Below are 14970 nucleotides of genomic sequence, written 5' to 3' on the forward strand. Positions count from 1 at the left end.
TGCAGAGGCCGTGGAGTGATGCTACTTACAGGCTTGCTCCTCATGGCTTGTTTAGCTTGCTTTCTTACAGAACCCAGGACCACCAGCCCAGAGATGGCAGCATCTACAATGGGCTGGGCCCTCCCCCACCAATCACTAATTAAGAAATGTCCTACAGACTTGCCTGCAGCCCTATCTAATGGATTCATTTTCTTAATGAACTTAATGAACAAGGAACTCCCTCAATATAGAAAGACATTCCATACATTCTGTGTGTGACATATACAATGCCCTTAACAGTTTTGAGGAATACTGGTGAAGTGTTCTGTAGGCTAGTTCTTAACCATACGTGGTGTAATTTCTTTCGTTTGCTTTTTCGAGACAGGGTTTCTCTGTGTAGTCCTGGTTGTCCTGGAACAAACTCTTTAGACCAGGCTAGCTAGCTTCTCCAGTATAAAGTGACCCCTTTGATATTGCATTATTCAGAGAGAAGCTGCTGTGCACAGTTCAAAATGCTCCAAGAGAGCCTATGTCTTCTACAGGAAATGTATTTCTACGGGAAATGTATCTCTTTTCCACTTACAGAATATGGAATATCAATAACCACTCAATATGGAGTTAATATTTCTTTAATGCTTTGAGTTATAATACAGTATGATTTGCTTTTTGCTCAAGCCATGTACACTTTTAATGTCATGAGTAACTTAATGTGAAGGCAGACGACCCACTTCTTAAGGTCAGCACCCTTAGGGAGAGGTTTTGTCTCATTCAGTCCTAAGGGTATCCTCACCCCATACTAGCCCATCTGTCCTGACTTGCCTCCAGGCACTACTTCCTAGTTTCCCAGAGGCCCCGCCCACCGTGGAGCGGAAGTAGGCGCACCGTAGGGCGGAAGTGCAGGGCGGGCGCCTGTCCTTTCTTGTAGCCCGCCCCCTCCCTTACCATTTCAGCCCCACCTCTTAGGCCCAGACCGGAAATGAGGTCAGAGAGGGAAACCCAGGCTGGGAGCTACGGCCCCGAAGGCGGCGCCGGGTGCAAGCGACTGCGGCAGCCGGTGAGGAGCAGGATGGCGGCGGCTGGGCCAATGCCGGGCGGGATAAGGGCTCCGGGTTGCGTCAGGGCGACCGACGGCGCCGCTGGGCTGTGGCGAGTGACAGAGGGTGGCGGGGCCTGGCTACCCTAGGTGCGTCTTCTCAGCCTGGGCTCTGAGGGACGGCCGCCTCCGTGGGAATGTCCCTTAGATGGGCGACAGCGAGAACTCAGGCTTGGTGTCCCGGGCAAGGGTTTCCCTAGCCCCCGAGGACGGGCTGGAAATGGAAGAGAGTCCTTCAAAACGCGGCTTTTTTTCATATCCGTGGTGGTGCTGTGATACCTCTCTCCCCAGCATCAACAGAGGGAATGCAGTCATTAGGACAAGATTTGAGACAGTTTCTGCCCTAGACAGCTGACCTCCAGTCTCAGGTGAACTCAAATAAGAAGTTGACTTCTGTCTACCCCACCTCTCGTTACTCTGACTGGGAGAGTAGCTCGCTGCTTTGCGGCCCACCAGCGTCCTGTGACTCAGACCAGGGTCTCCAGGGTGTACTCTTGAGAGTGAGGCTGGAGGTGTGGGTGTACCAGGGTACCTTTGAGACGCGGAAGAATTCTATGTCAGCTTCTGATGACACGTTGTTTAGTATACTTGTCCCACGTTAAAGTTTGTGCAGTTCTGCCTGAGTTTCAAAGCTGTAATTCTTTATTAGAGACTTAGGCGTGTTGTTCCCACTTGTTTATCAGCTTCGGGCTTAGGGACAGTTGTCTTCCAAACCGCAGTCCTGGCATTTTAAACTACTACCGGTTGCTAAAGGGAAATGGTCTTTTATGTGTAAGGCTTTTGACCCTTTGAGGAAGTTGCCGTGGTGGTTTTGGAGCAAGGTGGCTCTATTGCTCTCACAAGTGTGACACATAATCCAGAAGACTTTTCCTGCTTTTGAATTTGTTGACATAGGGACCCTGTGAGATTAATTTTTAGAAAGCCCCTTGCAAAAAGTAAATTGCATGAAGGGAAATACGGTCTGAGTTCAGCTTTAAGCTCCAATTATGGGCAAGATGTATTTTGAGCTTACCAAGAGCTGGAAAGAAAGTGCTATTTTAGCATACAAAATTTAGGTGTTGTGCAGATGATATTAGACATTTCTTTTTGAAAACCGAAAATTTGAAAATTGCCTCTGCTAGGCATGCCTGGAAAGGGTTGCTTCTGTTAGCCAGGTATCTTAGAGATTTTATGCTGTCCCTCCATTTTGGTTTCATTTATGTCCCAGATTTTGTGTGATTGGCACTAAGCACATAATTGGGGTGACTCAACACTATACTACTAGTACTGTTAGTGTTTCTATTACTACTACTGCTGCCACCACCAGGATGAGGGGTCTAAAAGTCCTACACTGCTGCTCCTGCTACTACTAATATAACAACAACAATACAACAATGCTAGCAACATCAAATCAGTGTCATACTCCACAGCAGTTTGTTTCTAATAACTTTCAGGTGGCAGTTGGTACCATGGTAGTACCAGACGTGGGCTTCCTTTTTTTTCCCCCATTCTGAGTACCTACTTGGGTCACCGAAAGTTCTGGGACTATGAATATCGTGAAGTCTTCTTCATAGGTGCCACTCAGCTCTTTCTCTCCTCCCTACCGCAACCTTTTTAGCAGAAATCCCAGACCTCAGTGTGACCCTCTATCGTGATTGGTTCATGCCTGGTGCTCTCTTGGCTCTACCGTAATGATGAAGTTGTGTGGTTTGCTTTTCTTCTCCAGTGATTAGGCAATCAAGGGATCACTTAATTGGAGAAAGGAGGAAGCTCAATTTGTTTATTTTTGCTAATGTCCTAGTTGTCATCTGGCAAGCTACTGGATATGTTGATTTCCAGTACTCGCCAATGGCCAGACACCTGCTTTTTGTGGTACGTGGATGGTAGAAACGGTAGCTGATGAAAGAAGTCTATTTTCTGTAGCCAGCCAGGGAGCCCAATAGCATTATGTGCTTTATAAGCTTTCTGGAAAAGCAGCAGGTCTTTTAAAGCATCTCTTCTGCTTTTATTTGGCAGATGTGGCCTCATGGATGAGCTGGTGCATGACTTAGCCTCAGCCTTGGAGCAGACATCTGAGCAGAGTAAGCTTGGTGAGCTGTGGGAGGAGATGGCCCTGAGCCCCAGACAGCAGAGGCGGCAGCTTCGGAAGCGCCGAGGCCGGAAGCGCCGTTCCGACTTTACTCACCTGGCTGAGCACGCCTGCTGCTTCAGCGAGGCCTCTGAGTCAAGTCTGGATGAGGCCACCAAGGACTGTCGAGAAGTGGCTCCGCTCACCAACTTCAGTGACTCTGATGACACAGTGGTGGCCAAACGGCACCCAGCTCTCAGTGCCATCGTTAGGGGTAAGCAGCACTCTTGGCATGAATCTGACTCCTTTACGGAAAATGCGCCTTGTCGACCCCTCAGGCGCCGGCGGAAGGTGAAGAGAGTGGCATCCGAGGTGGCTGCCAGCCTTCAGCAGAAGCTGAAAGTGTCAGATTGGAGCTATGAGAGAGGCTGCAGGTTCAAGTCTGCCAAGAAGCAGCGTTTATCCCGATGGAAGGAGAATACTCCCTGGACCTCATCTGGCCATGGGCTGTGTGAATCAGCAGAAAGTCGGACTTTCCTAAGCAAAACAGGAAGGAAAGAAAGGATGGAGTGCGAAGCAGAGGGACAGAAACACGGCTCCGACGAGAACATGTCCGAAAGGTGAGCTCTCCCTCCGTAAAGCCAAGGTTTCCGGGGCTGACACACCCAAATGCAAACCCACAGCCTCTGAACGAGATCCGCTCTCTTTTAAACCAGCCCTGCTAGAATTGCCTTTGCAGCCCTCTTTTAGTCAGATGGTAGTTGGTCTCTGCTTTGCAAAGTATCCTTCATGAATCTTTCTTCAAGGATCTTCATGAACGCTGTGTGTAGCGGAAATAATTTCACCCTAAGAATAATTTCACACATGTACCTCAAATGCGTAATCAAGAATTTGTTTTAAAAATAAATGCTCTTCTGTTCTTTTTACCATTCCAGTCATACAAAGATACTGTTATTTAGAACCAAGGTATTATCAGCAAGGGCTGGCAGTGACAAATGTGACAGAGAAGCCGTGCAGGTGCCAGGTCTAGGCAGTTTGTAAATGAATGCAGGCTATGTTTGCTCTTTAAGAGTCAGGGCTCTATATACTTTGGGGCTATAATTCTGTTCTCTACTAGTTATACTTTGACTATATTGAGTGCATTTCCTTTCTGTGTGTGTATGTGTATGTATGCACAGGTGCATATGGAGGCCCAAGGAGGGCGGCACGTGTCTTCCTCTATTACTTGTCACCTTATTTTGGGGAATAGTCTGCCACTGAACCCAGAGCTTACCAATTGGCTTAATTAGGTGGCCAGCAAGCTCTGGAAATCCACCTGTCTCAGCTCTCAAAGTAAGAGTACAGAGGTGTACTGCTGTGCCTGTCTTTCATGTGGGTGTTAGGGCTCCAAACTCAAATCCTCCTGCCTGCTCAGGAAGCACCTTACCCACTGAACCAGCTCCTCAGCTTCTCGTCTCTGTCTCTCTCTGTCTTTCTCTCATACACACGTGTGTGTGTGTGTGTGTGTGTGTGTGTGTGTGTATGCGTGTGTGTGTGATCAAACTTAGATCATCAGGCTTGATAACAGGTGCCTTCACCTACTCACTAAGCCATCTTGCCAGTCCTTGAGTGTATGTGGCAAACATTTAAATTGTATGAATATAGAGTGGGGTTTCAAAGTAACAGTGTGTCCCTTTAACTAACCTTGTATCACACGGGATCAAGTACTCTGATGGTTGCATGTTTAAAATGTCAGTGTAATTTTGAAAACTCACTTTTCTCCATGTCCAATCTCCTGTAAACATGGGTCCTTGGTAGCTTCATACTTTAATATGTGACCTCTCAGTGAAGATGCCTTTTGTGACTGGGGCAGTGCCTTGTGGCACACTGTAGGATGTTCGACAGCCCTGCCATGTTGCTGCCCCTCTTCCTCAGATACTGCCAGTGGTGGCTTTTAGGTGGGTTGAGGACTGCGGGTTTGTTAAGCACTCTGATAGGCATGGAACTGTATGCCTGCTGGGTATTCTTATTTAATGCGTACAGTTCTCCTGTATGGTAGAACATCATTATTTGTATTTTTAGAAGTGGAAACTAGGTTTAGAGTTTGGTTAATTAGGGAGGGTCACCTAGCATTTGAACCTGATTTCCGGGTTCATATCTCATCAGGTTTGCTGCCTGTTGTTTTCCAGCTGCAGAGAAAGTAACCTTGTTCTTTTTTTTTTTTTTTTTTTTTTTTTTGGGTTCTTTTTTTCGGAGCTGGGGACTGAACCCAGGGTCTTGCGCTTCCTAGGCAAGCGCTCTACTACTGAGCTAAATCCCCAGCCCCAGTAACCTTGTTCTTTTAAGGTTTGCACCCCCAAAGACATAAATGCGCTTAGGTACGCTGAGTGCAGTGAAGCTGTTGTAGCTCGGTATGCATCCTCTTTTTCTGGCTCTTTTTTAACTTAACTTTAAAACTCGTTTTTAACGAACTATGTATTTTGCCAGCACGTTCAGCTGCGTTACAATTTGACTCTTGTAATTTTCTTCTAAGATTGATTCTTTCTAAGGCCTATTTATCTAATTTATATGTAATTTTTAGATTATTTAGACACACTTCCTCCATAATCTTCTATTTTTAATCGGACAAGAATTGCTTAACTAACTTGTAGCTCTTTATAATAAACTTTCTGTGTTGAGATATTCAAACTGACTTTAAGATTAAGCATGTGCATCTTAGATTCTTATAGTTGAGAATGGAGAATTAAAATAGCCCCTTGGAATACTACTTGTATCTTTTCCTTACCCGGAGTTTGTTGTTAAACTGAAGTTACCGTGTGTGTGTTCCAGCTGTGGGGCTGCCCCTTCCAACCCAGACTGTCAGGCTCTGAGTTGTGGTCACTCGAGAGCCTGGAGACACTGAAGTCGACAGGAGTTCTTGTGAAATTCCTGTTTTTACATTGAGGAGACCTGGTTCTTCCCTGTGGGCTCCTTTCCTGGCCAGGACATCAGAGCCTTGCAGTAATAGGGATGGCAAAGTCCTTGTCACTGTGAAGAAACAATGGGTAAAGTGCTAGTGTCACATTGGTCCTGTGTGAGCCATGGCTGGGAAGGAGACATTCTAAAAGGATACCCTCATGTGGAGGCCGGATAAAGGGCTCAGCAGTTAAGAGCACTTGTTTTCAAGAAGACACAAGATCAGTTCTCATACCTACTTTGGATGGCTTACCCCTTTAACCTAATACTCTCTTCTGGGGACACATACACATGCATATGCACACGCACACACACCCTACTTTAAAGAGCAACCCTTGTGCTCTCAGTGTCCACTGTTAAGATGATTGAAACAATGGACCCTAAAGAATTAAAATTTCCTGGGAGTTCTCTGCTGGGGCAGAGAGAGGCTGAAATGCTGGTTCAAGCAGAGGAGGCTCTCCCTTGCCTCCCTGGAAGAGATTTCACACTTGAGAACAGCTTATCTCACTGCTAATGGGAGCATTTTCCGGTTATTTCATCCGAGGTGGTAACAGTGTTACAGGAAGGCAGTGGGAACCCTAGGAGGTTTTATCTCCCCAATTTTGGCCAAACTCTAAATAATTCCATTTTTGCTCACCAATCTTTGTTTCCTAATTTCTCTTAAAATACTGGGAAACTAGGTGGTGGGTTTGTGGTAAGAGTAGTAGACATGCGCTGAAAAAAATCTGAACTTTCTAATTGGATTACAAGGTATAGTAGCACACTGTTGTAGTCCAGCAGCTGGGAAGTAGAGTCAGGGAGATGAGGAGTTCAAGGTCAGTCCCAGCTATATAATGAGCTTGAGACCTTGAGCCCTGGCTTTTGAAACCCTGTTTTTAGAAAAATAAGTAAGATCTCATTTTTAAGGGAATGTTAGGTGGCTCTTTGACTTTGTCTCCATTTATCTGCAGTTACAAAGAGAAATGATTTTGTATTTTTCCCCCTAAATACATTCTGTAGAGAGACGTGCTTCTTACTCTTTTTCATCAAAATATGTCCAAACTTTCCTCAATGGAGACGGGGAGTGAAATCTTATCATTTTCAAGCAGCTCTTAGCTATTACTTAGTTTTACTTTTTTCTCCTCCTTGTTAACTGTACCATTATTTGGAATAGGGTCTTTAACTCAAGATGGCCTTCAACTTGCAATCCTCCTGCCTCAGCTTTCTAAATGCTGGAATTAACAGACATGTGGCCCGGCTCTTGTTTTACTTTGGTGTTGGGGATTGAGCTCAGCTTTGCACTGGCTGGGCAGGTTCTCTGACCCTGAGCCTCACCCCAGCCCCACCCAGGTAGTGAGCATATTGTGTAAACAGGGCTAACATTAAACTGCAAATAGAAAATAGTTATGATTTGTATACTACAAATATAAAAATATTTGGTGAATTGGTTATGTCAAAATCTCCCTACATTTTAAAAGAAGCACTTTCAAGAATCCCTGAGTAGTTTGTTCTTTAATGGAGCTGCTTGGCAGTGCCATGGCTCAGTCACAGAGATCAAAGCGTTGGATTTTACTTTCTGTCAGTCATGTTGAGGGCTCTCACCAGCAGCCTTGTAATCTAATCTTGATCTACCTTGTAAAATTACTGACATCAGAAGTTGATCATTAATCTTAGCCTAGTCTATGGATTGTGTTTTTAAAAAACCGTGTGTTAGATGTTTTGGGTTTGGGAATGTCTATCTTAATTTGGCTTTATCTCTAGTGTACTTAAACTTAACAACTGAAAATTACCAACAGCTTTAACCTTACCACTATTTCTTTCTGCTTTTCTCTCTCTGGTCTTCATTCAGTTGTGTTCTAGTCAAGAACAGTGAGGATTTAGAAATGGGTGCAACATAGTAGCTTTATTTATGCTGTATAAAGTTATTACTGTCATGTTCTTCTGTGTATGTATGGGAGTGAATGCTCTGAGATTTAACAGATCTGTGAAGTTAGTTCCTGCCACTCTTCATTCAGATTTTCTAAGAGTCACTTATCCGTTAGGTGATGAACTTAGCCCGCATGCTCTGCGCTTCAGCAGCGAGTTGTTCCTCTTGAATATGGTCTATTACGAGCAAATTGGTCAGGTGGTAGCCCAAAGTCACATCAGGAGCCTTCCTCAGGTGATGTATTAGAGGCTGGTCTCACAGGAAAGAAAACATTCCCTTGTCCTGGAAGGCAAGTGACAGAGATGGAGTGCTAGGCCTGTCCCCTCCTCCCCAGCCCAAGCTGACCTTCTGCAGCCCCTTGGTGCCTCTTGTTTTCTTATTTTTATAGAAAATCAATATCCCTTCTGACACAAACAATAGCTCAGAAGCAAGAATAAATGGGAGAAAGCTGAGATCTCTGTCCATCACCTCTCACTTTAACTGCCCCAAACTCTTTAATTACGAGTGTGCTTTGCTCCAGGTGTTTGTGACAGTGAAATTGCTAAATGAGGACCATTTTAACCAAAGATTGGGTGATCAATAATACTCTATAGCAGTAGCTTGTTGGATCAATAGCCTTCATTATTTCATGGTTAAGGTAAGTAGTCTCCTTTGCAAGTGGAGGTCATTAATCAGGGGTTACTGGGGCAGTGGAAAGAATATCTGTAGTGTTAGAATGTTCTGCTTGTCTGTAAACAGGTGCCGACCAGGAGCACACTTACCTTTTCTGCAGTTGGCAGCATCCCCAAAAGGTATTAAAGGCTAGCAGAGACTGCTTATACAACAGGCTTAGTCTGGTTCTGCTGGTGAATCCTTAGAAAGCTGGACAACACTTGGAGGCACCTGTGAGCTGACTGTATTTGAAGGTCTGTCCCTAAGGCTCTCCCTCTAGGAAAGAAAGAACTTTGCTAGGAAGTGCAGAGCTCAATGGCAAATAGTATTTGAAAGGACATAAACTGGAACACTTCTAAGGACCCTGACATAGGAGATTTTGTTTCTTAGTCTACCTGCTACTGTGAATTCATATCTTAAAAGGCATCTAAGAAACAGTTTCCACTACCTACTGGAATACTTAGAAAATATGAACCACTTGGGCCAACAAAATGCCTCAGTGAGTGAAGCGGCTTACCATCAAGCTGGATGTAATTCATTCTCTAAGACCAAGGAGGGAGAAGGAGAAAGCCAGTCCCCTACATGCTGTCCTCCCTCTACACACATGCACAATCAGTCAAACAGAGGTAATAAAGCTTAGAATATCAGGGGAAACAAACCATTTGTACACTCACATCATCAGGACTTGAGAGCTGGCTTGTCAGCGAGGTTCCCACTGCAGAATGTAATATGTCAGTCTGCCCCAATGGGGCAAGACACAGTGTGCCTTCTCCCCAGGCAGTCCCAGCCTCAGAAATGCAAACATCACTTGAACTGTCCAGGTGGAATATTGGTTCTTCCTTCGCTGTCAACCTGTAACTGCGTTTTCTGTTTGGAGTGTACTTGGATGGGGAAGTCTGGTTCTCTCTAGGTGTTTTGTATTGTGTAGAGGAGGCAGCCGCAGGGCATTGAGTGCTGGGAAGTTGAGCCTCCAAGCAGACAGTTTAGTATTGCGTGGCCAGAAAAGAAAGAAATTCCTACTTTGTAGCGTGTTCAAGAGATTGTAGTGTTTCATATACCTCAGTTTGTTACAAATGTCTAGGGTGGGGTCGGGGAGAGTAGGGAGATGATCCAGTGTTGGTCTAGTAGACCTGTGTGAGGTGAAGCCCCCAGTCGCCCTGGGGGTTCTTCAGAGCCTCCTCACCTCATGCCCATTGGTCAGGTGTGGGTCTGGCAAAGGGGAATGGGTCTGAGGCCATATAAGTATCTGTGGACAGGTAGGAACCAGTGGCCTTCAGAGAACTGGAAATAATCCTAAGACTTGACAAATAGGATTGCATAATATAAAAAGCTGCTACCCAGAATAAAGAGAGCCTCTAGGATGAGAGGAAATCTGCCAGCTATTCATCTGATTAATATCCAGAATCTACAGAGAACTCAGAAAGTTAAGCACCAAAATAAATAATCCATCAGGAAATGGGCATAGTATGTAAGCAGACAGTTCTCAAAAGAAGTACGAAATCCCAATAAATAAGTGAAAAACTGTTCATTATCTTTAGCTGTCGGGCAAAGCAAATCAAAACTACACTGGCATTCATTCAGTTTTACTCCAGTCAAAATGGCTGTCTGCAAGAAGTCAAACAATAGCAAATGATGGCAAGAATGGGGTTGTGGCACTTACATACAGCGCTGTAGTGTAAATCAGTGAGGCCCCAATGGAAATGAGGGTGGAGACTCCTGAGACAGCCAATGATTCAGCTGTGCCATTCCCGGCTAGATACCTGACAGAGCTCTGCCAACGCAGATAGAGATGCTGCCATGCCTGTGTTTGTTGTGATGGACTCACTTGGTGATAGATAAAGCAGTGGGGCAGCGATCTGGGAAGGGGAAGAGGCAGGGGCCAGCATGGGAGGAGAGATCATGGGAAGGGTGAATAGGAGCTGGGCATGTGGTGTGCAGGTGTTCTCACCATAATGAAATGTGGTGTTCTGCACAGTGATGTGACTAAAAGCACACTAGAACATGAAGTCAGAGGAACTGAATTTAATTCTGCTTAGTTTCATTTATTTTTAGTTTTTTGATTTAATAAAGTTTTATTTTCCCAAATGTACAGCAGATTGAATCTGTTCATGCATCTTCACTAGCAGCTGGGGCACCTCCACCCTTTGTGTTTCTGCTGTCAATTACTTGTTCTGTGCTTTGAAACCAGCTTGACAAGTCCTTCACTAAGTAGCTCCTGAAGGGCTGCCCCGGCCAAGGAACCTCCAGTCTCTAGTCTCTTGGAGACCCCAGCTGGAGTAATAAGCTGTCGTTGGGAACTTCCTTACAGTTTGTCATAAGTAGCTTTGTTACAGTTTGTCATAAGTAGCTTTGTCACAGATTTAATTGCTGGATCTGTGTCTTTTTTGGTCCACTTTCTGGCGTCTTTCTTCTTGTCGTCTGGGCTGCGGCATGGAGAAGCTCAGAGTAGTGTGGACCACTGCAGCCTCACTAACATGTCAGAAAAAAAGGCCAGTTTCATTTATTATGAAAGAAGAAATATTAAAAATAATTTAGCACATGTTCACTAAAAGAAAAAAAGAGGCTTTTGGACACATTCTGTAGAGTAAGGGAAGGCAGAACATTTTTCTCAAAGTTCAGAGGAGGAGCAAATCAGGAAACAAAAAGAACATTCTGAATGAGGAAACGTAATTGGAGAGCAACTATTCAGACAACCAGTGTTTCACAGGAAAACAATAAGGAAATTTAAAGTGAAATTATAATTATAAAACAAAGGACAGAAAATTGAGTTGGTGTCATGAAAAACTTCAAAGTCTTCCTAGAACATAGATGGTGAGATGTTGGGGACAAGGAATTGAGGCGTTGTCAGTGAGCATTCTCCCAAAGAAGACAGGAAGGTGCTGGAAAGGAGGAGTTAGGAGATACAACTGTTGGGGAAAAAATCCTTAATTAAAAAAATTAAGCCTAATGTTTAAAAGGGAGATCTAATGAAAGCAATCCTCTCTCCATACATGTTCTGGCATGTTTGTATGCTCTGCATGGGCAGTCTGGGGAACAGGTATGAAGGCAGATTCTAAAAGAAAGAAAATGCCATGGCCTTCATCCCCTGTGATAAACGTGAGGGGCTGTGTTTGCTGGCATTATTTTGAGGAGAAAAACGTGGTCTCTTCTGAATTTTACACATAAAAAAGAGAAATTTTATGTGGAAAGGCAGCATAAAGTCTCAGAAATGGGAGCTAGAGAGATGGCTCAGTGGTTAAGATTACGAACTGCTCTTCTAGAGACCAAAATTTGATTCCTAGCACTCACATGGTGGCCCACAAACGTTTGTAACTCCAGTTCCAAGGGCATCCAACATCTGCTACTGGCCTCTGCAGGCACCCACCACACACAGAGTACACAGACTACATACAAGAAAAACACCCATGCACATAAAAAAGATTTCAGAGAGGTCTCAGAAATGTAGGCCTCTTAAAAACGAGCCCTTTCCCACTTAAAGGTGAACTGCTACGAATGCTACACATAAGGTGCCCATTAAGAGGATGAGTGGGCTTCTCTGAGCTCAGTGCCAGCCTAGATTAACCCAGCAGACTACCTAACTGTCTAGTCCCTTTCTGTTCATGATCATGTGACCTGGAGAGGCTGCTCTCTGTATAAACTCACTGCATTCTAACTCGCAAGACCAGTCTGGAGGCAGAGCTGTCTCTGAGTGACCTGAGTTCCATTGTGGGATCAGGTTCACAATGGTGTGTGTGCCCTTGCAGAGACCTCACCTCTGCCCAGAAGCATGGTAGGAAGCAGATGGGAAGAATGGGTGTCTCTGGGTGACAGGGTGACATTTTTCCTCCTTTATTTTCCTGGATTCTAAAATATTTTTAAAGTTTTTATTAAATGCACTTTTACTTATTTTTGAATAATTTTAGTTTTTGTAATAGGAGATTTAAATTTCTGTTTAGTTTTAAATATATGAAAGTTATATATAAAAGATAACTTTAAATTTTTTTGGTTAATAAATGAGAAGCAACAAACCTGTGGTGACAACAGTTCAGGGTGTGTGTGTGTGTGTGTGTGTGTGTGTGTGTGTGTGTGTGTTGTATGCATGTGTGCACTCAGATGTGCACCTCTGGATGTGGAGGCCAAAGGAGGACATTGGGTTTCTTCCTCTCTGTCCACCTTAGTCCTTTGATCTCCCACTGACACTGGAACGTTGTGATTTTCAGTTAGGCTGTCTAGATAGCAAGCCACTGTGGCACTTCTGCCTCTCTCTTCACGGGATATACCAGAATTACTAAAATGGCTTCCAAGGACTGTGGCGGTATGCGTGCACTCTGTCCTCTCTCCGGGCTTCTGTCTCCTACGAGGAGGGAGGAGATTGGAGGCATTGCTGAATGCCCCTGAGTGGGATCAGAAGTGCCTCCAGTCGAGAATGACTGCTCATGGTCCTCTGCTGAGATTGGGTTTCGCTTCATTGACTCAGCTTTATATAATAACGTGGGTTTCAAATTGAGAAAATGAAATAAAACCAAATAATTGATTTTCTCTATAGAATAAATATACCATAGATTTCAAACTGAGACCTTGTATTTATTTGAAATGCTGACCTTTAGTTCTCCCAGAAGTACATACACTTCCTTTTCAGAATTTGGAAAGAGCAGCACTCAGAGACCAGAGCAGTGGAGTTACTCCGGAGGGTTATAATGCCGCCTGGCAGTGCCTGGAGTCACTCCTGAGGGTTATAATGCCGGCTGGCAGTGACTGAGACGGTGGCAGCAGGTGAGCGGCATCAGGCAGTTTATTGGGCTCATTCCTGTGATAATGCTTATGTGGATGTGAACCCTGTGCCCAGTCATCTGCTCCACTGAGAGAGCCTCTAATTACAAGGAGGCTCCGGTGAAGCTTAGATGGATGGATGTGTGGTAAAGCAGCGTGTAAGTGATCAGTGGGTGCCAGCCACCTTTTAATTCTAATAGAATGCTGCTGGGAGGATCAATCTTTAGAGGAGCTGGCGAAGGTAGCTTTCTTTACACTTCTGTTATTTCGTTTGGATGTGCTTCAGTAGCTTTTCCAATAATACTGTAGTAATTAGATAATGCAATTCCTAGTCTAAAATCCTGGCTCTAATTTTGTGTCTCATTTAAAATGGTGATCATGCTGCTCAGTGAAATATGGAAACTTTTTTAGTAGAAAGCATTATAGAGGAGTCTGGGGTCAGTGAGATGGCTCAGTGGGTAAAGGTGCTTGCCTCTGCGCTTGATGATCAGAGTTCAGTCTGTAGGATGCACATGGTGGAAGGCAAGAACCCACTGGCAGAAATTGTCCTCTGACCACCACACAAGTGTACACACACATGCACAAATAAGTAAGTGATCAGAGAACTCACCTCCCGGTTTGTCTTAGACCACCTCTAAATTTCTTTTTATCCTCCTAAGAATCCTTAATTCTGATTCTTCATATCTCCCTCTCTCCCATTAGCTTGACCAGGAGTGTTTATCAAATGCAGAAATTGCTGCTGAGATGATTCTCGTTGGTTTTGATGTGATTCTAGCAGTGTCTGGTAAATGTGGAACAAATGCTTCCTCAGTGAGCTCTGGGCTTATGCAGAGGATCTCTTCTCTTCACTTTTCTGTTGGAAATGTCATTATTAGGGTTGGGTGGTTGTGGTGGGGGTTATGTGCAAGTTATTTGTAAAGATAATGTAGTCCTTCATTGTTTCAGAGCTAGTCAGGAAGAGTTTGTATGTACACCATTGGTACATTTGGATCTCATAAGAATGGGGAACCAAAGCTAGGAGGCATGGATGCCACCCAGCTACTGCCTCTTTAAGAGATTGGCATTGCATTATCCGTCTTCCTGTGGAGCTTCAGAGGAAAATTAGTGTACATGCTAGAGAGGTGGGATCAGTTTCTCTGAACAGAAAGGAGGAACAGAGCTTTTCTCCTTGCCTACTCAGAAGGCTCCTGACAAATTACATTTTGAAGGCTTGGGGATGGGAAAGAATGTGCAGGGGCCTGACACTTCTTGGCTTGTGGTATACAAAGGTGATAAGAGGAATCAGCCTCATCCAGATGTGATGGTGCACAGCTTTAACTGAGCACTAGGGAGGCAGAGGCAGGAGAGTCTTTGTGAGTTCGAGGCCAGCCTGGACTACAAAGTGAGTTACAGGACAGACAGGGCCATGTGGAAAGACCTGTCTCAAAAAAACAAAACAAAAGCTATCAGTCAGGCACACGTATGCAGCCAAAATACCCATGCACATTAAATACAATCAATCTAGTTGCTAACAAGGCATAATCTTTGAGCAAGAAACGAGTGAGGAGGCTGTAGGACCAAACACCTCTGTCCCAGCTCAGAAACTGAGGAGGCTGTAGGGCTCGGCACATT

General features: G+C 44.5%; 1 protein-coding gene and 1 long non-coding RNA gene across 11 annotated transcripts in view; one reads left to right on the forward strand and one right to left on the reverse strand.

The window, feature by feature from the left end:
* Positions 1–354: 354 nt before the first annotated feature.
* LOC134479452 (uncharacterized) lies at positions 355–6085 on the reverse strand. The gene is made up of 2 exons (XR_010052748.1): positions 5884–6085; positions 355–3965 (listed from the first exon to the last, which is right to left on the reverse strand). It is a non-coding gene; the product is annotated as an uncharacterized LOC134479452 (long non-coding RNA).
* Gpatch2l (G patch domain containing 2-like) overlaps positions 875–14970 on the forward strand; it is a 52260-nt gene continuing 38164 nt past the window's right edge. For 8 of the 10 annotated variants that reach the window (XR_001838169.3, XR_005505526.2, XM_008764794.3 and 5 more), the window contains exons 1-2: positions 875–1033; positions 3068–3739. Coding sequence is in view for 8 of the 10 variants with exons in the window: in XM_008764794.3 (XP_008763016.1) it covers positions 3078–3739 (662 nt within the window). In the remaining 2 variants the exon portion in view is untranslated. Of the gene's footprint in view, positions 1163–3067; positions 3740–14970 lie in introns of all 10 variants that reach the window. The other 2 variants (NM_001134559.2, XM_039112309.1) reach the window with 2 other exon arrangements.

This window comes from Rattus norvegicus, chromosome 6, assembly GCF_036323735.1.
Source record: "Rattus norvegicus strain BN/NHsdMcwi chromosome 6, GRCr8, whole genome shotgun sequence".
Taxonomy (NCBI): Eukaryota; Metazoa; Chordata; class Mammalia; order Rodentia; family Muridae; genus Rattus; species Rattus norvegicus.